This window comes from Galeopterus variegatus, unplaced genomic scaffold (genome assembly GCF_000696425.1).
Source record: "Galeopterus variegatus unplaced genomic scaffold, G_variegatus-3.0.2 Scaffold6389, whole genome shotgun sequence".
Lineage (NCBI taxonomy): Eukaryota > Metazoa > Chordata > Mammalia > Dermoptera > Cynocephalidae > Galeopterus > Galeopterus variegatus.
The window spans coordinates 60,559-87,781 of record NW_007732500.1 but is presented as its reverse complement, the minus strand read 5'-3'; the positions used below and the strand labels follow the sequence as shown (position 1 = coordinate 87,781).

Below are 27,223 nucleotides of genomic sequence, written 5' to 3'. Positions count from 1 at the left end.
AGCTTCTTGCACACGTATTAAATTTGATCAAATTTAATTGTGCTTTTGTATGCCATGTTATCTTTAAGAATTGTCCATAAGCAAATAAAAATATTAAAGCAGTATTTTAATGATTTTTGTAACATTAAAAAGACATAGCCAAATTGATTTCGACAATCTTTTAGTTCTATTTAGGTATTTACTCTACATGTGCTTGCATTTGCAATTAAAATATCACCAAAGTGAAAAAAAGTTTTCTCCATTAAATGCTATTAACAAAAAAATTGCAAATTATTAGATGTGAATAGCAATGTTTTTGAAGTCAATAAGTAAAATATGAATTTCAAGTGGTCTAACTTCCATATAATTGCAATTATAAAATTTCATCTGTATTCTGAACTTTTCCATCTACCTAGTCTTATTATCATTGTAAACCAAGCTATCAGAAAAAGAGAGAAAAGTGTATTTCATGGAGTCCAACATGCATTACATCACTCTCTGTAAATCTGGTAAGAGTTCCAGGTCAGAAATCCTCTTATTGGGCACAAATATATTTCTCCAAATTACTCCCTGATCTAGTTTGGATATGTTTGTCTCTCCAAAGCTCATGTAGGAATCTGCTCCACAACGTGGCAGTGTTGGGAGGAGTTTGGGTCATTGGGGAGGATCCCTCATGAATAGATTAATGCCCTCTGTGGTGGGAGGAGGAGGGGCAGTGAGTAAGCTCTCCTAGAAATGGATTAGTTCCCGAGAGATCTGGTTCTTAAAAGGAGCCCAGAGCCTCCCATTCCTCTCTTTCTGGCTTCCACTCACCAGGTGATACTGTACCCACCGGCTGTTGCTTTCCACCATCAGGAGAGGCACCCTGAGGCCCATGCCAGATGCACCTGCCCCAGAATCCAGAATCATGAGCCAGATAAACCTTTTTCCCTTTATAAATTACCTAGATCTTAGGTATTCTGTTAAAGCAACACAAAAATGGACTAATACACTCCCTACTATTGAAATGTATGAAATTCAGCTCTAATCAGACTTTTTAATCACAGTCTCACATTTTCATTTCTGTGCTTTTATCTTATCATTTGCCTTGCTCATGCTTCTTCAATTCTAAAGGTATTTTCATTCAGATAAGTGCTAGTTAGGTTGCAAGATCAAATATTTTTTGAGAAATGTTTTGGTAAACAAAGTAAGCATCATCCTTTTTTATTGTAGGACTACTCAGAGCCTTTAATATCCTGAATGATATTGTGATTCTCTAAGAGGAACTGTAGTATCACTTTTCATCATATAGTTTTGGGTGGCAACATCTATTTTCCTAGACAGTTGGCCCCTTTCTGTGCCAGGAAACACACTTTGGGAAACTGTGCTTTTTAGCCCTGCCTGGTCTACAGAATTTCTTTTCTTTATTAGATGTGCAACTGAGTAACATATTATCATGCACATAGGAACTCACAAAACAGTTAAAGATGTAGGTTCTAGGGCCTCGTAATCAGAGAACTTTATTCGATAAGTCAATAGCAATGAAGCATCTCTGATAAGCCCCAAAGTCAATCTTCTTTTTAAAGAAACATAATTGATTATAAATATCTGTGGAGTACAGAGCTGACTATCGGTATTTGTGTACAATAATGTGATGATCAAACGAGGATAGTTGGTATCTTCATAGTTATAAAACATACTCATGCTTTGTATCCATTAACCAATTTCTCCCCAAATCACTGTTAAGCAGATAGAGAACCATATTTTGAAACAGTGATTCACTGAGTCCATATTATATAGCAGATATCTTTAAGTACTGGGGACACAGAGGTAAACAGATATGACTTTTGCCTTCAAAGATCTCTCAGTGAATTCAGTAGAGGTTTGTAGACAACAAATGAAAAAATTTGAAGCACACTGGGATAAAACTATTTTACTTTGCAGTTACAAAAGAGGCAATTTTACCTAGATGGAGGAAGGCATGAAAGAAATCTTTTGCTCAGTAACAGTTCTTTGAACCTAAATCTTATCTTCATAACTAGCTTATAAATTGCTTAAGAACAATAAATCTTTCAGATTTTAGGACAAAGTATAACTTAATGGAAGATTTTAATTCTCTAACAGGTATTGAAAATCATGTAGCTTAAGTCCTTCACTGATAAACTGAAACCATAAAATGTTATGTGCTTTCTCTGTTATAGTGATACAACTGGAACAAAGACTCAGGTCTATAGTAGATTTGTAGACTAGCTTGTTTTTTAATAAGCATTTTGTAGGGCCTGAAGTAAACAAACTGTAAAAATAGATAACTTGGGCTCAAATCCCAGGTCTTTCTATTACTAGCTATATGAACCTGGGAGCTTTAATTAGCACTTCCTTCAGCCTAGATTTACTCATACATTGAAAAGGGGCAATATCAGTTTCTTTTCATAGGGTCACTGTGAGAATTAAGTGAGGCAATACATGGAACAAGCTTAGAACACTGACAAGCATGTTGCAAGTGTTTAGCAAATATTAGCTATTATTATTTTATCTGCTCTAGATATGGAGAACGTGTGTGTGTGTGTGTGTGTGTGTTTTGGCAGTTGGCCAGTACAGGGATTGAACCCTGGACTTTTGTGTTATCAGCACCATGCTCTAATCAACTGAGCTAACTGGATAGACCCATTAATATAATTTTTAGTTTAGTAATACTCACCTACTAGCTTACCTATTACATTTGTATTGTATGTATATTATTAAACGATTTGCTTGGATTTTATGTATGTTATTACATGATTTGCATATTTAAATGCTTGTCAACTAGAAGAATATTATGAGAATATTTTATTGCATTGAAAGAAAGTATAACTTAACTATACTCGGGTAAGTTTGAGCCTTCATAAGCACAGGACTTACTGTGTCTCTCAATAAAAGGTACCTAATTTCTGATGGCTAAATATCACTTCCTTTCCATACTTATGCCCCCTTTACTACAGCTTTTTCAAATTTACCAATAAGCTTGCACTAAACATAATGGTAATTTTAATGTCTGTAATACAATCCCATGAAAAATTACCTATGTGCAAAATTTGTTGTGAATAATTAAAACTGAAAATGAAAACTTCANCTTTGAACCTAAATCTTATCTTCATAACTAGCTTATAAATTGCTTAAGAACAATAAATCTTCCAGATTTTAGGACAAAGTATAACTTAATGGAAGATTTTAATTCTCTAACAGGTATTGAAGATCATGTAGCTTAAGTCCTTCACTGATAAACTGAAACCATAAAATGTTATGTGCTTTCTCTGTTACAGTGATACAATTGGAACAAAGACTCAGGTCTATAGTAGATTTGCAGACTAGTTTGTTTTTTAATAAGCATTCTGTAGGGCCTGAAGTAAACAAACCGTAAAAATAGATAACTTGGGCTCAAATCCCAGGTCTTTCTATTACTAGCTATATGAACCTGGGAGCTTTAATTAGCACTTCCTTCAGCCTGGATTTACTCATATATTGAAAAGGGGCAATATCAGTTTCTTTTCATAGGGTCACTGTGAGAATTAAGTGAGACAATACATGGAACAAGCTTAGAACACTGACAAGCATGTTGCAAGTGTTTAGCAAATATTAGCTATTATTATTTTATCTGCTCTAGATATGGAGAACGTGTGTGTGTGTGTGTGTGTGTGTGTGTGTGTGTGTGTGTTTTGTCAGTTGGCCAGTACAGGGATTGAACCCTGGACTTTTGTGTTATCAGCACCATGCTCTAATCAACTGAGCTAACTGGCCAGACCCATTAATATAATTTTTAGTTTAGTAATACTCACCTACTAGCTTACCTATTACATTTGTATTGTATGTATATTATTAAATGATTTGCTTGGATTTTATGTATGTTATTACATGATTTGCATTATTTAAATGCTTGTCAACTAGAAGAATATTATGAAAATATTTTATTGCATTGAAGGAAAGTATAACTTAACTATACTCGGGTAAGTATGAGCCTTCATAAGCACAGAACTTACTGTGTCTCTCAATAAAAGGTACCTAATTTCTGATGGCTAAATATCACTTCCTTTCCATACTTATGCCCCCTTTACTACAGCTTTTTCAAATTTACCAAAAAGCTTGCACTAAACATAATGGTAATTTTAATGTCTGTAATACAATCCCCTGAAAAATTACCTATGTGCAAAATTTGTTGTGAATAATTAAAACTGAAAATGAAAACTTCAGTGAAAATGTCAAAAGAAGAATTCTAAATTGTACCCATATAATATGGCATGTTTACTCAGGATCACATATGAAAAATCTCAGCCGCAAATAGTACCTATTCGGTAAATTATAACCTTGTGTAAACATATTTGAAAAAGTCTGCTTGTTACTACAATAGGCGTCTGTGATTCTCAGGTTTTTTTTTTTAATATTTGAATATAATACACTATACTTCTTTAAAATGACTTAAGTAGAAGTCTTCTCACAGCTTTTACTTTTTATCTGAATTCAGGTAATAAAAGTAAAAGAGATTCTTCCATCTGTAATTAATTCTGATTTTGAATTATAAAATTAATAATTTATATTCATTCCCAGTGAGTTTTGCCTAAATGTAGGAATACTGAAATCAGCTATTTGAATAGATTTAAAAATTGGTAAGAAAAAAGGTTTTCTTATGTGACTGTACAGTTTAATGAAACTTTTCTGTTTTCCACAGAAATCAGAAACTGATTTTCATCCCAGTATGCCTTTCATTCCCTTACAGCAGAAGTTCCTTTATGACTCTTCTCTTTAAAACATGCAGGTTATTTACATACCAATGCATTGGTTTGTGCATAGGTGTGCGTACAATGGCCCTGCAGCTATAACCTCAGTCTCTGTGTATATCCAATTATGAATCTATTAATTTCTTCAACAGTGAATTTAACCGTCTCTGTATTAGGAAAAAACAATGATTAAGACGCAGCTCTTGTGTTATATGTACTCATTTTCTAGATGAAGTGATATTTACATTAAAAATAGCCATATAATGTTAAGTGTTGAACATAATGTGACCGTGTAGAAACAATTATGGAATATTTCACAAAGAAAGTGATGTTTCTGCTGCTCTTGGAAAAATTAGTGATTCGAACTGGAGAAAAAGCCAAAGGACATTCTTGGAGTAAGGAATAGCATAAGCTAAGTTACGAAGCATAAAATATGTTTTTCCAAATTTATTTACATTATAATTATCCATATTGGCAATAATGGATTCAGATACTAAGTTTATAAACTTTCACATATTTCCATTAACATATATTTCAAATTCAAAATAGCATCTACTATTATTTTCTTATGATTTGCTAAAAGACTATTAGAAAAGAAAACTAAATGAAAATGTAGCTTTAAAAATAAGGCATTCTTATAATAATTCAGGCAGTTTTCTTTATTTCCAAAACAAACTCATATTACCTATACTAATTTTAAGTTTTTATAAAAGGTTAATTGCTAAAATGGAAAAAAGTAAAGGATTTGGGGTTCTTTCCTTCTTATCTTTGTTTGGATAGTTCTTGTAAAACATGCTCACAAACCAAGATCATTTTGTTACTAGAAATTCTAATGTTATGTAATAGAAAAAATATGGGGCCGAAGCCTGAAAACTGGGTTAAATCTCAGTTTAATATCACACCACCTAAATGATTCTGAGAAAGTCATTTTGGCAGTTTGAGGTTGAATGTTTTTATTCATACTATAAAGAAAGTAATAAAAATAATCATTGTCTTTCTAAGAGACTATGGGTAAACAATATATGCATCTAAAGTGATAAAACTAAAAATTTTCTAATTCACAAAATGCTATATAAATGGTAGTTATCATCATTATCATTATTATTATGTCACAACTCCCAATCCCAATAGGTCTACAAGCTGATCATTTCCCTTTCTTGTATCTGCCTCTTTTCCTGTATTTTCCATATTCTGGGGACATCACATATGCTTAATTTGTTCCAATCATATGAGTTCCTTGCAATGCATCAGCTGTGCCATACTCTTCCGTGTCAGTGCTTTCCCACAGAGCCCGTTCTTTTTTGCTGGAAATATCTCCTGCTCCAAAGTGCACCGCACCACCTGGCTACTTCTTACTTTATCATTCTTTCCCAGGAAGCTTTCTCTGATCCCAGTTGAGACAGACACATTTTCTATTTTCTCTTTTTTATGAGTTATTGCATTGCATCATAACTATTTACTCACCTGCCTACCTACTGGACTGCAAAATACTTGCAGAAAAGAACTGTGCCTTTATTTTATACTTATTTCTACCTAGAATGGTGCCAGATATGCACAAAATGCTAAAGAAATATGAGTGGAATAAATGAATGAGTAGATACATTTATTTTTGCATCATAACTATTTACTCACCTGCCTACCTACTGGACTGCAAAATACTTGCAGAAAAGAACCGTGCCTTTATTTTATACTTATTTCTACCTAGAACGGTGCCAGATATGCACAAAATGCTAAAGAAATATGAGTGGAATAAATGAATGAGTAGATACATTTATTTTCTGTTAACCAGACATATCACACATTCACTTGAATATCTATCATAATGACGTTTTGTTATGATAACATGAGTTGACATCTTAATTATCCAAAAAGATAAAATTATGTTTAGCACAATTTTAACTTTAGTTATATTTTCTATTGTATTTTAAAATGCTTATACGAATCCTGCATAAATAATAATCTTTATAAATATTGAATGCATATGATTTCAATTACCCAAAATTTGTGATAAATTAGAACACTCATTCCCAATCTAGACAAGAGGACAGAATAATTAACATAAAATTGGGAGAAAAATTAGAATTTCAATTGAATTTAAATGCAATAACCAGGAGGATGCTCTGTCTACTAGTATCTTTTTTACCATTCCTACTAACTGTCATATTCAAAGTGATATTGTGATAATTGGCATACTATTATTAAACTATAGAAAGGCCCCCAATATCCTTCCTAAAAGTTTAGTTGTTTCATTGTATTACACAGGCCAGTGATTCTTATTCGTCCTTAAACAAATCCCTGCCTTATCCCTTATTAAATATCAAGACAGAAACCATACTTCTCAAGGAAACAGGGGTCAGTACTACTGGCATATTTGAAACATATGCAAATCACAGTGGTAATCTGATGTAAAAAGGTTCAGTTGTATTTTTGTTAAATAATCTTACAGTTAAAGCTGTCATTTTTAAAGCAGGCTTGTACAATATTTTATACAGTTATGACATTTTCAGCTTAAAGCTCATTTCATAAAAGCTAAAATCCAGGTTGCCTATTTTCTCGCTTTGGGGAATGAGGAAAACAGCATGAACAAAAAGGTGCCATTAAATTTTATCTATTAAAGTAGGTGGCTTTAATTATTTCATAAAAAAATCCAATTTTATCTGTTTCTTTCATTATAATATGTCACATCCATATCATAATCCAAATATTATCTAAAAATGAAATCAAGGGAGGGAGTCTTTTATAAAATCTACAATAATCTCGTACTTTACTGTTTTAATTGACACTTTCAATGGATGAGTTTATGTTGATAACAACTTAAGGCTGCTTTCAGTTTATGGGGTAATAACTGTAACCCAGGAGAAATAAAATCTAAACCTAGATTCAGCTGTTCACTGGCTATAGTACAATTATTGCTTCAGAAATAGAAAATTCCTTAACACTGCTATTATCAAATGGGTGATGTTTCTTTCATTAGAAAGTGAAGCATCTTGAATAGTATGAAATGAAAAGCTAAGCCAGAATACTGATTTTGAAGAAAAAGATGATGGTTTAGACACTCAAAAACATTATCTGATAAAATATCAAAGGAATTAAAATATTCATATATTTAGGAAATCTGGCCATTATTTCTTGAAACTTCCATAGAAACAGACTCTCTTGTGACTCTGTTTTAGTTAAAATAAAATTGACACTCTTTTGAAACTTCTGTTGCTGTGATAAAGAAAATATTCAAAAAGGTAACAAAATGATCACAGAATTATATAGTGAAAAGTTGAAATGTTCACATTACCTTGGAAACAAAAATGAATTCACACTACAAGTCTTCTATTAGGTACCGCTTTTGCCCAAATTAATGTTTAAAATTAAGCTATAAAACATACTTTGACATGATCACTTTGCCAATTATAAACATGAGGAACTAAAAAACAGATACAATATATTAGCAAGAGGCAAAATCCAATTGTTGCATATGGTATGATAAAAGCAGTGATTTAGTGAAATATACTATGTGAAATTAATTTTGATAGAAAAATTAGAACTGTACAGTTATCCTAATACTTGCTACTGTAAATGTGTCCTATTTTAAAACATTAAACTTTCTCTAAATTTGTTATTTTAACATGTGTTTTGGGTAGGTTTAACTTTTATAGGGAGAATTTTGGAGTATGTAATCACTCTAAATTATAGTGTCAAAAAGACAAAAGGAAAGGCATACATTCTCTACCTACCAAAACAACGTAATTGAAAGTGAATAATAATGGTCATAAGCTGTAGAACTTTAACAAACACCAGACAGCTTTGACACCTTAATGTGTTTATCCCCCAACTGAAATCTCCAGCCTGTTGTCCTTGAGCTGTACGATGACTTTTCCCCATTCTCACAATGAAATGCAAATGAAACATAGCTCTAACATGGACCTTTCCCAATATTCCTGCTTAGCTTTTCCCCTTGAACGCATTTGATAATACACCTTGTCATTTATTACTCATGGTACTGCTTATGTCTCCTGATAAAAAGTGGTGCAGGAATTGCATTATCCATATTTGTGACTATCATAAACACTGCAAAACATAACCCAAAAGTTTGTTTTCAGTCTGCCTTTCCTCCAAGATTTAAAGGCATTAAAATTAGCAAAGTTTTACTCCACAATAAGTATATTGATTCATTAGAAAAGGAGTTGCATTCAAGCCTTAAAAAAAAAGTTGCCGTAAAATTCAATCATTTCATTTCTTTTGATGTATTACTGTTTTTGAATTCTCAGTAAGAATTTTTACACATTTACACTTTACATTGAATTTTCATGTTAATGATCTACAGAACTAAATTTTCCACATTCTTATTCTTTACTTTAAGATTTTTAATGTTTGTTACTAACCCAGCTTGAGGATCTAAAGACAAGTCCCTGGGAAACTTCAGCCTTTTGCTAACGAGTATAGTAGGGTACAAGCCATTGAGTTTGGATACTTCGATAATCCTTTTTTCTGTGTCAGACCAATAGAGGTTTTTTCCAATCCAATCCACAGCAAGTGCATTGGGGACAGCTGTGTTGTGCACTACCTAACGAAATAAGAATTAAAAAAGTTAACAGGGAAAATGCCTAGTATAAGAACTAAGCGATTGCTTCTTGATTTTTACAGAGATACAGAACAGGCTCTCGGGAGATACCAATACCACACACCAGTCTCCCAACTGCCCTATTTAAATGACCACAAGAAAAGAAAACCCAAAGGAGAACATGCACGCACTAAGTATTTTAAACATAGCCAAAGGGAAGAAAAAATAGACTCATAAAACTGTTGTTTTCAATTCTAACTCATGTCAATACTAAATATAATAAGGATATAGGCTTTGTATGTACAAATACGATGCATATAAAATGACCAACAATTCTTGATCTATGTGACTGGTGTTTCTGAGTTCTCAGTGCTTTAGGACTATGTGAAAGAAACAATAGAAGCCAGTAGTTATACAGTTATAGACAAGAAAATGCTAATGAAATTTTAAAGTTATTCTTTACTGTAATGCCATTAAAATAAAGATGCAATGAAAACTGACAATATGAACACTCGCAACAATTAAAGATATCAATCGACTATATTAAATTGCAAGACTATATTTCAAATTTGGAAAATAGGCATGGCTAACTATTTAAATAAAATAGTCATCCCAAGGGAGGAAAGATGCATTTTGTAACCTTATGCAATGACATGATTTAAAGTAGTAATGAAATAGTTGTGGCAAGACAGTAAAGATTTAATATGCTTTAAAAATATTAAAGCATGTTCAAAAAAAATAAAGGTAACCAAAAATTCTAAATGCCTTGTAATAAAATATATGATCAAATTTGATCAAAACTTCTCACAGTTTTTTAATAAATTGTCAAAGAAATAAATTGTAAATGGAAAAAATTATCTGCTTATTTGTTCTATCTGGCCACTGGGTCAGCTAGAATCAATCTGCTTATTACTATCATATACTATTTCATTGTATGAGCCATTATTAAGTACAGTTATCCTGAATTACCTGAACACAACCTACTGGTCATTTCGGCATTGTATACACATACTTTAAGAATTCATTAATATTTCCAAAATGATTGTTTCCACCAAAAATTTCTGTATGATATTTTTGGTGGCTACAAAAAAGTTAAATTGATGGGTTTCATTCCTTTGAATGTAGAACTTCTTTATAATACATTTTACTGCATATATATATATTATACATATATATATAATGCAAATGATTTGATTTTAAAACTCAGAAACATAAAAATGGTACCAAGTGGCTCATATCTAGAATGTGATATGTGTCGCACATGTGACAGAATTGTGATGCGGCCTAATCAGAACATTTATGAGTTTACACAAATGTATTCAATTATTTCCATCTGTGATTGGTTAATTTTAACACTGCTATAAGTTCAATTTACACTCTAACATTTAATTTTTTCAATTACAAATTCTCAGACTCAACATTCCCTTTTATTTAAACAAACACAACTGAATATCAGGCACTAATCAATCAAGCTTAAAGCATCCACCACATTTTCTAGGGTTGTGAATAAGGTTCCAAATTTTATTTACTCAATTTGATTTTTATCTTATTGCAAGTAATAGTGTTATAATAAGACATAAGAATAAAAAGCCTCACATTTCATAAAGTATTAAACTATACACATGTGAAATTGAAACCAACTTCATACATTTTACAAGTAATATCATTGCCACCAAATAACAACTTCTAATCTATTCAATCATAACAATATAATATATTCAATAATGCCATTATTGTAATCTCTAGTTACCTTAACGTCACTTCCATTTAAACACATTCTATTTATGCGGCTACCATTGGGTCGGCTAGAATCAATCCAATAGATGAATTCATCTCTGTAATCAAAGTCTATAGCAATAACATTGTTTAATCCCTAAAAATAAAAAGAATATGTTTTTAATAATAGGCAATAGAAATTATTTTAAAATATTTTAGGAGTTCATAGGAATCATTATTTCTCTTTGAAACTAAATAGTCATATGTATTATGATAAATAGCATTGGTGACCATTTCTTTTTTAAAGCATTATATGCTTACATTTTCCCCAACTCCATACACTTGAAAAGATGCATAATTTATTTGAAAATATTTTCCAAATGGGCCACAAAAATTTTGGAATGTTTATAGTGCTTTAAATAAATAGCCAGTAATATGAAAAAATAAAATAAAAACTGTTTTTAAGGAGATAAAGATTCTCACTTTTGGTTAATATTAAATATGATGTCATTATAATCTGTCTTGTGAAGGGATCAGAAAAGAGAATACATCTAAACTGGAACAGTAGAAAATCCCTGAAGAATTAAGATGAACACTGGATAGCCATCTGATGAGTCAGAAAAAAAGTTTAAGAAATTTTACATTCCCCAAAAGCTCTTGTCTCAACAACAAAATAAATGAGCTTCCTTTTTTTATGCTTCAAAATGCCTCTCAGGCAATCCAAGGAGGAACTGGGTAATCAACATCTTTTTATTCCACATGGTAGAAATTTGAGGAAATGCCTCCCTTCAGATGCATGGTTATGCATTTTTTAGCAGGTAACAAAACAGAACACAAATTCAACTGATGGGTTTCTGGATGCTATGGCTTTTTGGTTTGGCAGTTTCACCATTTAATTTGATTTGAGGATTGTACATCCAGGATCTGGGAATTTTCATGTATGCCAAATTCTTAAAATGATTCCTTAAAAGTAAGTTTAATTCTGTCCTATCGTAGGGCTCATATATCTACTACCTCAGTGAACTAACAAAATGTGGGTGATAATTTCCATTGTGTTAACTCATTTTAAGGCCTGAATAGTTTGTTAGTATATAAATTCTTGTCGGTTAAAAAATAATGCTATAGACACTTGGCAAAGCCCCAAGAGATCTTTGCCATGTCTTTCTATCTATGTAGAGTTTGCTTACGTCCATAATCACCCTAAAGTTTAACAACTCAAGTTGTTCTAAAGAGTCATTTATAAGTAATTGTAGACCAATGGGGGATAGGTTTCTCTCTCTGCTTTGGCTTGGTTTGAGGGATGAGGGATAGGAAGAATACTAATTCTCTGGCCTGAGTTCAGTTCCTAAATCTATTCTCAAAACTAGAAATTTAAAAATAATAATAACACCACTACCTTAGATTTATATAGCTTTTTATGAGATTCAGGGCCGGCCCGGTGGCGCACTGGAGAGTGCGCCGCTTGGGAGTGTGGTGGCGCTCCCGCCGAGGGTTTGGATCCCATGTGGAGACCGGTTCCCGCTCACTGGCTGAGCGCGGTGCGGGCGCAACACGGAGGGTTGCGATCCCGTTGCCAGTCCCCGGTACGGGCGCGACACCGAGGGTTGCAATCCCGTTACCGGTCAGTAAAAAAGTCAAAAAGGAAAAAAAAAAAAAGATTCGGGTCAAGGTTAATGATTACTGTTCAGATTTTATTTCTTCCTAAGGATCTCCAAGATTAAGGATGGCCTATGTATAGAAGCAAGTTAGAGAAAGTTCTGGAAAATATTGGGGGTTTTTTTTGTTTTTTGTTTTTTGTATTTTTTCTTGCAACATAACTAAATTCTAGTAGTAATGGTGTTAAAATCATATGATAAAATCTTAGGCTTCTATTTGACTTAACATGAGCAATCTCTTTTTCTTCAGCTTTAGATTATGACGATAATCTGAAATAGCCTAACCCCACAAAATTTCAGGCCATTGGTCATAAACAAGAGACACAAGGCGGTAAATATATGACACAGTGCAAATGAATAAATGCAAGTATGTTTCTTACTGGCAGTATTGCTGATAAAGAATAATGACTACAAATTCTAAAGATAAAAGGGGGGTCAATAATATTCAGCTGCAGATTCAAAAGATTCATTAAATATCCATGGACATACTAAAAACTGAAGAACTCCTTAACTAAATGCAGTTAAACATACACACCTAGAAAGTTAACTATGCAAAATCAATGTTTCTAAAATATAAATGGAATGAATTCTAGACAAATTCTGTAGAGGGCTTAATAAATTCATTTCAATAGTAGTCTATAATATCTTTTCTGTTCAAATACTTTCTCTACAGAGAAATAATGTAAATGGGTTATGATTCTGTGATGACTTGGCAATTCAGATGGCTAAGTTAGAGAGCTTTACAGGGAAAAGGTAGAGAGAAACTTGTCACTAATTTTAGCAAAGATTTACCCACAATCCCCAGTCGTGGCAGAATTATCCTATTTGTTTCTTTTCAATAATCAATTTAGATAATAAAAATCCAATTCGAAACTTAGTAGGTCAACTACAATAAATTACAGTAGTAAATGCAGAAGAATTGAAGCTCTGAATTCCGACATATCTATCTAGCCCAGCTGGTAATTTTTCTACAACTTTACCCTTAATCCCCACAGAAAACAGTGCAATGCTCTCTGCAGAATCATATGCAAGGAACATTAAAACAGCCTGGGGCATGGTCAAAATAATGACTGAAAACAAGAGTCATCCCAGTGGTTTCAGAACTGAAAATTGGTTTCATCAAAATCCTATTTGCCTCTTTCATTTCTGTAGCTGAAGATTTGCACCCTTTGGTTCAAGATGATTAATGTAGGAAATTGTGTTTTGTTTCTTTATACAATTTTACTGGAATGAAGGCACTGTTAGAATTGAATTGGATAATATATTGGAAAACTCCTTGATTTTCAATCCTAAAATCCAAGTTATTATAGTTTCTAAATATGGTATATGAATTTAAGTTATAGCTGGTCTAGCTACAACTATGCTGTAGAATATACAGGGTCAGAAACAGTTCTACTACTTGTTACAATTTTATGCAACAAAACTTCCTGTAAATGTTACTGACTCCAACAAAGATAATAAAACTCAAGATATTATTCATTCTTCCAAATCAGTTACACACAAAGACTCCAAATAATTAAAGCCCAGGATGTCTTTTATTTATTTTGGCCGAGAGAAGATGTGGAGAGATAATTACTTCTGTGTTTGACTTCATGTTGCATAGATAGCCAGAATCTCTGAGGGGGAAAAAATGGTATCTACTGCCAAAAATTCCTTGAAAATTTCTATAATGCTATGATGAGATTGTGGTTAAAAATATGTTCCATGACAGAAATGATATATTTCAGGCAGCCACAGACAAAACTAGATATAAGCCTTGTCTTTAGTTCTTTGGGTCTCTATTTTCTCATCAGTGGTCACCATTGACAAACACCTTGCAAAGACAGCGGTGTTCAGAGTCTTCACGAGCTTTCTCGTCCCTCTCACAACCTTTTAATTCCCATATACACTGCACTAAGTAAAGTATCTGAAACTCATCTCCACTTGGATACTAATGATTAGCAATAGTCTAAAATGATACCACTAGGAGAACAGAGCCATATTAAAGTGTGCATTAAAGTCGTACCATTATATTAAATAGACTTAAATAATGCATAGAGGAAAAAATCATTTTTCTCCATTAGGAACAATCTCTAGCAACATATTACCCATGAAAGACAAAAAAAAAAAAAGGGATACCAGAAGAAATTTTTTGAGCTACAGAATTGGAAAATGAAACAAGGAGACATCACTGAAGTTCTGTTACAGTTATTTCAAGAAGACAATAAATATTGTTGCTTTATTAGTTAAACTTGTGGTTCAGCTGAGCTTAAAAGTAAAGTATTTTAAAGAAAGAACTTTCTCCCTTTAAACTAAGATAGCATAGTCTAAAAGGCTAGAATGCTAAAAGCAAGACAAATAAATAAACAATAAACCTAGTAAAGAGAAAATAAACATGTCCCTTTCCAGAGACCATGCCAGGAAATCAGTGTCTGGCACACCTCACTTCGAAGCTACAGAAAAGCTTAGAGAGGGTGTAAAGACATACTCAAAAAGAGAGAGAGAGAGAGATAATTTTCAGTATTTTCTAATTTTGGTACGTTTAAAAGTAGACTGTGTAGAAAAATAGCATTAAATTAAGCTAGATTATGTAGAAAACTATTTGGGCAACATAATTTTTTTCCATATTGAAGCAGTATGTATACTTAAACTTTCTCTCCAAGGATTTCTGTTATAGTGTTTGTTTCTTAAAGAGAAAGTTTTCCAATCCTTATATTTTAAATAGATTTCTGTTTCACTTTTATAAACAACATAAAAATATTTTATTTTACCCAATCTCTAAAGGATCTCCAATTAAAAAGAGAAGCAGTATGATAGAGTGGATGTTGGTAGCATACTCCAGACTCAAGAGAAAGAGTCTAAATCTCACAGGCATTCAGGAATAAGGCAAGAACACACGTCATAAGCCCATGGAAAGTCTGAGGATTCCAGTAGACTGCAGCACACGGGCTCAATGTCAAAGTGGCAGCTGCTGCACAGCTTGGCTTGTGACCATTCAGGAATATGAACCTGGCTTGCTACACTTTCCTATTTTTTTCATGAGTAGCCAGAAATCTGGGTTTTCATGTGAAATTTTCATTTTCAACTTGTGACCTAGAGGAAAGCTGGAAAAGCCAACTCTGTCAGGAGGAGTCAATACCACATTGGCTAGTGGATATTTGCACTTAAAATAAGACTAAATCCTTAAACAAAACGAATGAAACTCTCATAATAGCAGTGAACAAATCCATCAGTGAGCAGCAAAAATACTTTTAATTAAGTAAGTCTGCTTCATGTTGCAGGAAAATCACCGTATGAATAGTGTTCTTCATTTATACCTAATGCTAGCATTAACATATTACAAAAACAGAAATAGCCTTCATTTTGGCACACTTGTTGTAGACAGTGCTACATATCCATGTCATCATTATACAGTTTGGAGCAAAGAGAAATGTGTAGCAGAACAGATAAAAGCTAAATCATACCAAGGAAGATATTTCTCCTGACAACCAAAAATATGCTGTAACTAACTACATATATTCTTATGTGATTTCAGTGTTTCATGTAGCAATCGGTTTAGTTTTAATGATTTGATTTTGTGCTATTTCCACTGCTGATGGGGAGGGAAAAAAAAACTGAGGTGAGCAATTCACAGTTCTCTACCCTATTGTAAAATGGAAATCATAACTTTTTTATCTCAAATAACAGACTAAATAAACTCTTAGAATAGCATTTGAACACCAAAACAAATCAGCAGAGGAGATTCTTGTGAAGCGGGTGGGGTAAAGGGATGAAGAAGATAAGACTGACATCCTGTTACCTCATCCCATGTTTTTGTTTTTCATAAAACAGGTGTTTTATTTTATTTTATTAAAAAAAATAGAACAAGGTCGTGTGTATTTTCATTTTGGAGATTTTGTTTTAAATATCTTTCTTTTTTTTGAAATAGAAAAATATTGACTTCAAAAATTTTAGGTACTGTTCAAATAATAGTCTTCACATAGTTCATATGGGTTTCTAAAATATAGCAGGATCTTAAAAATAAAGACCGCTGATCCACTAAATGTTTTTACAGAAATAGAAAAATCTTTTTTTTTTTTTGTCTTTTTCCGTGTCCGGCAACGGATCGCAACCCTCAGTGTTGCCCCCGTACCGGACCGGGGACCGGCAACGGGATTGCAACCCTCGGTGTTGCTCCCGTGCCTCGCTCAGCCAGTGAGCGGGAACCGGTCTGTATGTGGGATCCTAACCCTCGGGCGGGAGCACCGCCGCGCTTCCCAAGCGGCGCACTTATCCAGTGCGCCACCGGGCCGGCCCCCACGATCACACTTTCACTCCTTTGCTAATTATAAACGTTGAAGGCTACGTATCATCAATCCTGTTTTATTTCCTGGTTCTGTGAACAGGAACTTAAAGTTCCAGAAAAGATACTTTTATTTTTAAAAGTGTTTGGGGGGGGGGGAATTTAGATAATCCACAAAATAACTTAAAAGAGAAGTTTATGCTTTCTCTAATGTAGCTGTTCTTGAGATGGGTTTCCTCTGCACTAATTATACTCTGCCATCTTTACCTTCTTTGATATAGTGTGTTATGGCAAGTTGGAAGTATCACCTGCTCATCATAAACAAACAAAGTTTATGGTAGTCTTATATACATACATGCAGGTATATATAAACAAGTACATCATAAATTCTAATTGTTAGGTATTTCTACAGCTCTAACACATACTTGGAGTACCCATATTAAAAGCCATGGAATCATCCTGGGAATGTCATACCTGTTTTAAAAGCGTGTAGTTAGAGCCATCAGTGCTAATTCTCCTTATCTCATGATGATCCGCAAGAATTAGAAAAGGTTCTTCATCTAAACACCAAAACAAAGAACATATTAGACTTTTGATATTTATGGTTTTCTACTCTTATTAGTTAGAGTTTACTTTAGCAGCAATGTAAATTCAAATGCAGTACTGCTCTGGTAGGTTAATGGTTGAAAAATTCATACTGAGCAACTGAGTTGATAGCAACATGAAAGGCAGTACATGCTCAGGCACTACAAACATCTAGATAATTCTGAGTGCACCCCTCTTTTACCGTTAATATTCTTTGACATTCAAATAATTTATTTGTAACTAGTGAAAAATAGCTGTTTTTTGCAATCTGATTTTTAAATTAATTTTAGAAAACAATTATCTACACCTATCTTAGAAACCTACAGAAAAGCTAAAACATTCATAAAATCAGGAAACTCTTTCTTCATAACCATCCTATGCTCCCAAAATGACATGGATGAAAGTCAGGAGTATTATTGCATACATATACTCTTTTCATCTGACTGAGAGCTCCTCTTAAATAATTTCTGAACTCCAGGTTCTAAAATCTTTGTTTATTAATTTTACATTTACTCATGAGTCTTATTTTTTAATCCTTTGATAGTCTCTGTTTCTTTCTTATAAACCTGTCCAATGTGTTTTGGTATCTCATTTGTTTTAGAATCTAGGAAAAATATGATAAAGATCTGACCATGCTCAATATATATGAAGATCCTCCCAAACTTTAGTGTGGTTTTCGCTTTAGAATTCTTTTGGAAACAAAATTAATTCTTAAAAGAAAGTAATTCAGAAAGTTTTGTACAGTATGTTTTTTTGAATATATATTTGAATAAAGTCAGTTTGACCACATTCACAATTATATAATCCTAGATAAATTCAGTAAAAAATTTGTTCAAACTTTATCTTTGTTTTTAAGATGCACTCATGTACTTATTTGCCAAATGACAAATTTAATGTCAACAGAAATTAGAAAAAAATCATTTATTAGGGTAGTCGCTTTATATAATTTAACACAGATTTTATTGTAAATCATTTATTGTTACAGAGTTATTGTCCATAAAATTTATGTTTGAAATTTACTTTTTCATGTTGTCTTTTAGTTTCACAGTTAATACATAATACATTATATATTATATTATGTTGCACATGCCGTGTCACTCATATTATATACTTCCTTCCTTTATCCATGACAGCACTCCCAGTCAATCATTCCAATCTTCCTGTTGAGGCCAAATAGCTCAGAATCCTTCTCAACAGAGAGTTGGCTCTCAAGTTAAAGGTGATTTGCTATCTCTGTCAATATAGTTCTAAATTAATCTGTCATGTTCCACTGCAATTCTTAGGCTATTCTGTTCTTTACAACTTAAATATATTGGAATTTTTAAAAATCTAGTGTCTCTTTAGCAAAAGAGTTAAGGTTCTGGAACACATTTTGTATTCAAAATTGTTATTAGTTTCTAATTATTATTGCTAATGGGAAACAACTATGGCATGGATATGTAATACAACAAGACACAAATTGTAACCATTAGCATTCATGTCTTCTACACAATTCCTTATGAAAAGTTTAGTATAAAAATATTGACTGTTTCTGAGATTTTATCTCTTCTTTTCTCATGTCACTAAATACATGATGTACCAAGAAGTGAGCTGGCTAAAAGCAAGTAGGTTGGTACATAAAACAATGGACTCTAAACAATCTTCAAATTGATTCAGGAAAGACTATTCCAAGAATAAGTGATAATGAAATGAAAAGCTGAGAGCAGTTATTCCTTTTCTCCATAAAATGCAAAGTTTCGACTAGTTATAAAACTCATTTAAAAATTTTTATCCCTGATATATATTTAATTTAAGTAGATGAGGAAACATCTAATGTTTAAATGTTGTCACTAACATATATCTGTATGAGAAACTGGCAATAGTATTTGATTCATTATACTTAAAAACAAATTAAGGGGGATTGAGATTCCCTTCTGTACCATTTTTGCCCATTATAACAGTCATTATCACATACTGCTGTGAATTATTTCAATGTGTGTGATTTCTCCCCTAATGGATCACAATACTTTTTTAAAGTTATGGGCCATGCTTTATTAAATTTCTAATTGACAGAGTCAAACATACTCTTGGAATAAACAGAGGTTTAATAATATTTGCTGAATCACTGGAAGAATTCAAATAGTCTTATATAGCTGATTTATATTTCTTCTTCTCCTCTTTCTTCTTCTTACTAACCTGTTCTCCTTTGCATGTGTATGAGATTGTGTGTTGCAGGGGAGAAGTAAAAATGTTACAATACTGTCACATCGGGCTCTTTAATAGTCTTGGCTGCAATTGATCCCAAGTTCATGTGATCCAGCGGGAAGCAGTGCTAGAGATAGCTCATTTCACTTGTGAGCATTCTCACAATTTAGAAAACACTTAATAATTCACAAGACCATAATGCAATGTTATTGCAAACAAAGCAGTATTGCACAGTGTACACAATCAGAGTGACAGATTAGGAAAGTAGGGAAGAATTTTGATTTCTCAGAAACAGCAAGGAGGAGTGAATTCAATAAAATTGGCTATAAATTCAGAATTCATATGTGTAACTGAGGTTGAATCAGTGGGTAAGTTCAATTCGATACCTGAGAGTGATTTGCAGCCATTTGGGTTATGAGGTTGTATTTCATACCCATCTGTACAGAGACACTTGTAGGTCCCATATGTATTGATGCAGTGCTGGCTACAAGGAAAGCCTGAAGAGCATTCATCAATGTCTACACATGTTTTACCATCATCCTTCAGTTGGAATCCGGGCCAGCATTTGCACTGAAGAAAGAAATATGAGCATAATCAATTCATACCATCATTACTGTCTTTTACTAGTAGGTACCTCTTTAGCATGACTCAGGCAAAAAAAGTACTTAAGCATAGATAATGGCAAGTCTCCTTGTCTCCCAGCAATTAACCTTTAATAAGAATTACATACATTATGTAAAGGTTAAGTTAAAAAAGCATTCTCCCAAATACCTTCATTTGATCTTCTGAGGCTGGCAAGATTGCAAAAGTTAATTGACATCACTAAAGCCATGTGGTTAGAGAATGGAAAAGAAAAAAAAACAGAAACAAATCAACTTCTTTTGCTCCTTTTCTGTTCCATTATGTCTTTTTAGAAGACTTTAAAAATCAAAAGAAATAATCTTATTTGAAGCTTTGAAGACTTCTAACATTGTCATATGTGTTATCTTATCAGAGCTCTATAGAAATCTATAAGGTAGATGTTATTATCCTTAGTTATTTGATGAGAAATCTGAAAGCCAAAGACGAAGTTGCCTAGATAAAGCCAGTAGGAGAGCTGGGACTTACAGCAATTTTTAACACATAGTAAGTCTTAATTAATATTTATTGACTGAGTCTGATTCCATTCTCAGACATGCTGATGTTGTCTGGAGAAATAGTAATAAAAAATAGTAATAAAAAAACTCAGTTTTTTTTTTCTCACAATATTTAAATCAATTTGTGTCATTAAATCTTTCCTTCAGCATCTCTATCATGTTCTACATGTCCTTCTGATGATGATATGTGATATTTACTAACTGGAAGATCAACTCTTTGCATACAAATGTCATAGTATATGTTTTTTCATTCCTGAAAATGATGAGGCACTGTGACTGGGCACTTTTTTTAGTTCTGTCCTCAGTCCCTGTCAGGTAGCATATGAAAATTACTGTCATAGAAAATGAGCCTATAGTTGGACAGATGATTGTGATGACATTAACCTTTACCAAAACCATTTAATGGCCTTTAAAAAAAGGAATTTGTGAGTATTGAGTAGAATGGTGAGTTAAGAAAGAACTCTAAATTGTTAAAAGTAATTAGTATTCAAGAGCTATCCATGGTGAACATTTCATAATCTGGATCATTTATTTGACGGTAAAAGTGACAGCAGAGCTTTGTATCTACCGAGAAAGAGTAGAGTGAAGAATGTCCATATCATTAAATAATCAGTAAACAATTAATTGAGGTGTAGAACTTTTTTAATTACAAGAAAAGTGTTCATTACTTTATAGAGAAGCAAGGAATTAACATTAATTTCATCTGAAAGCACTCAAAAGGTAAATACCTTTTCCTAATTCCTTTTAGAAGAAATGAATCCCTTTGTGATCTTAGCACTTTCACTTTTATCAGTTTACACCAGCATTTATCTAATAATCCTCAGCAATTATAATGAACTTTTTAAATTTCTAGAACTCACAAGTAAGCCAGCAAATGAAAGCAAAAGCCACAGCTACATTTGTCAAACTCTCCTCATCATATCTAAGTTTGTGACAATATTACTTTCCTTGCAAAGACCCATCCTGCCACCTGCAAAATAATAAAGATCTGACCATGCTTAATATATAGAGAGATCATCTCAACCTTTAGTTTGTTTTTTTCTTCAGAATTTATTTGGAAACAAAATTACTTCTTAAAAGAAAGTAATTCAGAAAGTTTTGTATAATATGTTTATTTAAATATATATTAGTAAGCCAGGAGGAATTGGTGCTTACACTATGGCCAAAGAAAATGAGATACTTAATGTCACTGAAATGTACACTTAAAAATGGTTAAAATGGTAAATTTTGTGTTATGCATTTTTTTAATCACAATATTTAAGAATAAATAATTTATTTAAAAAATGAGAAATCTTACAGGATACAAGAAGTTATCACTGGAAAGGACTGGAAATTAGATCACATGATCATGTGGTCAGGAAGCCAGAAGTCTGATTGGTAGACCCAGCACAGTGTTGAAACAAGAGGCGCTTTAGGACAAGTAAAGGAAATTTTATAGAACGGGTTGAATTCCTCTAAAATAGTATTATAAAAAGAACCAAAATGCATCTCAATTTTAATGGGATTTCTGAAAATCATTTTGAATGCCTAGTGTCAGGCTTATAGAAATACTATATCAAATAGCTTGGATAAAAACACATTTATGGAAAATTAATTTTTTGAATGTAAAATTGGTTAAAGTTACTACACAATTCTGTAAAAAAAGGTTTAAGTCTTACAGTAAGTTTTAAAATTCTGGTAATTGAAAGAAGATTTTAATAAAGACAATTTCCTTCCTAATCCATTAACCTTATTTTAACAAAAACATTTTTTTCCTCCCAAATGATCAAAAGGCTGTAGGAAATTCTGTAGGAAATTCTACTAGACTAATTTTCATAAATTGAATGAGAGAAAATAATAATCATTTGCATTTTCAAAGATAAAAGATGCCAGATTTGTTTATGTTTAATAGAAAACAATGTTCTCATCTTCAACCAAAAAAGTCATTTTTTTTAAGTGGGATTTATATATATTCAATGTTATCTGAACTCTTCTCATTATTCAGAATTATTTCATATTTTCCTGATTAATTATAATTTTAATAGGAACATATAGCTATCAAAAAAGAAATACAGCTATCCAGTCTTTTCCCATTTCCATCAGGAAAATTTCTTTACAGGTTTTTAAGTGATAATTGACAAATATTGATGATTTTACTTCTAATGTATACATTATCACTTTTTTCTCTCCCAGAAGTACATTCATATTTACATGGCAAATTATTCTTCCCATCAAAATAAGATTCTTGCTTTAGTTAAATGTTATTACTCCCTTTTGAATAGTTGGATACATCGTATTTGTTTTACAGCAAACGTGCAAATTATTCACACTCCATAACGTCTAAATTTTGCTTTCGTAAGCAATTTTTATTTTATTACAGATTTTGGAGGATGACTTCTGTCATATTCTGCCAATATTGCAAAGAAAAATACATTACTGGATAATTTTCCCCATTTAATAGAACAAAGAAACCTATAGGTTATTTTTTTTCCCAAAACCGTATAAGCATTATGTTGTACATAGGCTTTTTACTCAAATTCCTATCAAATAATTGTTGTATATATATGACCCATATATATATATATATATTTGTGCATGTGTATGTACATATGTGTATGTGTATTTTTATATATACATATATACATACATATATATCGACACGATATGTAAAATATTTGACTTGAACCTTTGCTTAAATCTTTTATTCATGATTCTGGTCTGATCTTGAACTTTTGTATTGGTCTAGTTTCCACCAATAGATGTTTTACTTTATTATTTTTGACACAGTGTACAAATTTAAGAACATTATTCATAACAGTCTGTCAGGTACCATATGCACACTTTTCGAATGATTAAATACTTTTGCCTATTTTAGCTAGAATTCTCACTTCAATCTATGGCCCCTTCAGAGAAGGCAAAATGAAAATACTGGTATTTTAAAGGTATCAATAAACAAGAATTTCTTGGTGAGGAATCTTTCAGAGTAATTAAAACAGTATGATTTAACATGGTTTTCTGGATAATATCTTCTAACAAAAGCAGTTTTCCAAATATAGTGTTGCTATGCATTAAATACTTCTTATATGCAGGCATTTTATTTATTTATTTATTTATTTATTTTTTTCCTTTTTTTGTCTTTTTTAGTGACCAGTAACGGGATCACAACCCTCGGTGTCGCCCGCATCACGCTCAACCAGTGAGCGGACCGGTCTCTATATGGGATCCGAACCCTCGGTGCGAGTGCTGCCGCACTCCCAAGTGCCGCACTCTACCGAGTGCGCCACCAGGCTGGCCCTATGCAGGCATTTTAAATAATATTAAACCTCATTTCTGATGTCATGTCACAAGGTGTCCATCTGATATTCTATAATTTTTACATTTTACCACCAAGATTGTTATGACTGACATTAAATACACACACAGAATAAACATAAACAGATATATTTTGAATTTTATCACATAAATATATGATGATATATGATACATCTGAAGAATTACAATAATTATAACTAAAGAATTATTTATAAGCCTATAACTTAAAATTCTGACTAGTTACTTGCAGTAATTCCACAACACATTCCCTGATGTGTTCAGAAAATATTTCTAAACTGATTGTACATAAGTCATTGATAATATTTTTTTCTACTCCATTGGGTTTTAAAATATTTACTGCCAAAATTAATTATTTGACTCACACTCATCTCATTAAGAACTGTTCAGGCTCATTTGTTTTGTTTGCTTCTGCCTATAATACAGAGTTTATGAAAAAGAGCATGTATGCTTTGTAAGCTTAACCACTTCTTAATGCAGTATTGGGTCTAAAAGACTCTTTCTTATAGATATATAAATACAGGTTTCTTGATTTTTTTTCCATCTCTATTTTTATGCTAGAGGAAATGATTGCTGTAGTTCTTAGGTTATATCTATATAAAGTAAAATACTTATCAAAGCAGCTAAGTTAGTTATAATACCAGAAATTCAGAGATTAAAAATAGCAAATTGGTTGGTTAGCTAAATTCATCATTAGGTAGAACTGGTTTGTCATAAAATGTTAAGCCTGACAGAGAAAATGACCCGGCATCTTTGCAATACACAAATTCTTACTCTAGCATCCTGCAAAGAAGGTCACTGGATATGCAGAAACACTTTTGGTAGTGATATGTGAAGCAATTCATTCCAAAGTAGAGTTCTAATGTTATAAAAGTCTCCCTTATATTGAATCTGTCTCCACACTTTTAATGCCAAGCTTTGAAACAACTCTGACTAGTTATACTAGATATTCTAGTACTTCACATGTTTGAATACAGTTAACAAGGCATCTTTGCTCTAAGTAAAACTTCTTCCAAAGACAAATGCTCCAGATCCCTTATCCCATTTGGATACAGTCCAATTTGTCAGGACTCCTCTTGACAAAGTACCATGTCCATAAATGTGCACAGTACTTCAGATGATTGGTGCAGAACTCCATAGAACAAAATCTCATCCCTGTAATAGTCCTAAGTGGCATTAGAGTGCTTCTGCATTTTATAGGATCTATGTCCTATTGCTGATTTATACAGAGATACCGCTCAGTTAAAAATACTAATTTTCAAATGAATTGCTCTTGATGAGGTTTTCCAATACTTACATAATCAATTTTAACCTAACGTACAACTTCACATTTTAGTATTGTGTTAGTTTACATCCACCATTTCAACATACTTGAATCAGATGTTTTTAGAAGCAATTTCAGTCAATCAATTTTGTCAGTGAATCACCCTCTTCAGTGAAATGATACTAACGAAAAGCAATTAGGATATTAAGTAATGATTTATTTTTAATGTACCCACACTCAGTCCTAATAATTCATGTTTTCTGGTCTTTCTTCTTGTTTATATGAAAAATATTGTATTCTCCAGTATTGTAGTGAATTAATGATTAGTACATTCTATTTCAAAGATGTACAGAAGGAACAATGAGGGAAGAAATGGGAACTTAAGAAATGCATAATTATTTATACAGTTATTAACATAAGAATATCTTTCCCAAACACTGGTATTCCCTTGCTCATCTTTTTCTTTATCTTCAGAATATATTAAAAACATTTTGATATTTTGGTCTTCTTAACTGTATCCTCACAACTTTTATACCACATTATTATTGTTGTTTCCTTATGTAGATGCTTTCCATTTAAATAGTTTTGCTTAACAATATTATGATGCCTATAAAGTTTTATAGCTTTATTGGATTAAATAGCTTTCATTATATTAAATTCTAATGTATCACATGACTTGCTATTTTTGATGAGTACCTACCTTGTAACTGACTGGAAGATCCTGACAATCTTGAGAACACCCACTGACTTTCTTACTCAGACATTCATTTATATGGCAGTTTGTCTCATCTGTACCATCTCCACAGTCATCCTTATTGTCGCAAAGACCTCCACTGGGAATGCACCTGCCATTTTTGCACATAAAAAATGAACTGTTGCATGACTGTTCTGGAAAAAGAAAATAAAACAAACGGAACATAAAAGGCATGCCATTGTTTTATACTACAATTGATGAAAACATTCACAAATATGATAACTTATCTGTCAAAAATTATAACTATAGGTACATATAAAATACTTTATATTTGGTGTAATATTTTACACATAAAGTATGGAAAACCAAGGGTAAACTATACTTTTGCGTTCAGCACTTATTGAAAATCTAGCTTTACCATGAAAATTAACAATCAAAATAAGCATTAATGAACCATTTCTGTCTCATCTCTATTGTGAAGAATGAGTTCAAAAGCATAATGATACTTTGACATTTCCCTCAAGCCATAGGTCTCTGAGAAAGTATATGTCACTAAAATTGAGAATCTAGGATAGGTAGGATTCTTAAATTCTTTTTCTTCCTGGAAGTATAACATTGACATTTTTAAGTCAAGGCATAAAAAGGACATTGGTGGTGAAAAATAGTCGTTCCAAATATAGCTATGGCAAGGAGTTTAGGTTTTGCAGCTACTCATAACTGGGTGACTTGAACATTACTCACTATCATACATGCTTAAAGAAAGCCTACTGACATGTAAACTACATGAAAAAAAAGTAATTGAGTTTATTCTAAAATATATGATTCTGTATTCAGTCTTTGGAACAGTGAAGTGATAAATAGACCAGGTTTGGCATTCTCTCTCCCTCTCTCTTTCTCTCTCTCTAAATATAAATATAAATACATATACATATATACATACATATATTTCCATTCAAATAATACACAATTTATTTCATTTTGCCTCAGTATGAATAATACAGGCTATTTCTCAGCAAATCTTATTTTTTCTATATTTGAATTTTCCAATAGGCCCATATATAAAAAAATTATTCTCATATAAAATAACATATTTTCTAAAAGTGAGTTTTGGGGGTTGGTGGACAGGGTAATGGATTCATCAGGATCATTGTCTCAACT

The 27,223-nt window shown here is 32.3% G+C and overlaps 1 protein-coding gene across 1 annotated transcript in view; it reads right to left on the bottom strand.

Annotated features, from left to right (window-relative positions):
• Positions 1-27,223, bottom strand: part of LOC103606225 (low-density lipoprotein receptor-related protein 1B-like) — a gene marked incomplete at both ends in the record, with an annotated part of 97,508 nt that overhangs the window by 35,139 nt on the left and 35,146 nt on the right. The window contains 5 exons of the mRNA XM_008590816.1: positions 9,083-9,264; positions 11,012-11,134; positions 17,368-17,453; positions 20,049-20,232; positions 26,072-26,259. Of these exons, the coding sequence (XP_008589038.1) occupies positions 9,083-9,264; positions 11,012-11,134; positions 17,368-17,453; positions 20,049-20,232; positions 26,072-26,259 (763 nt within the window). The remainder of the gene's footprint in view (positions 1-9,082; positions 9,265-11,011; positions 11,135-17,367; positions 17,454-20,048; positions 20,233-26,071; positions 26,260-27,223) is intronic.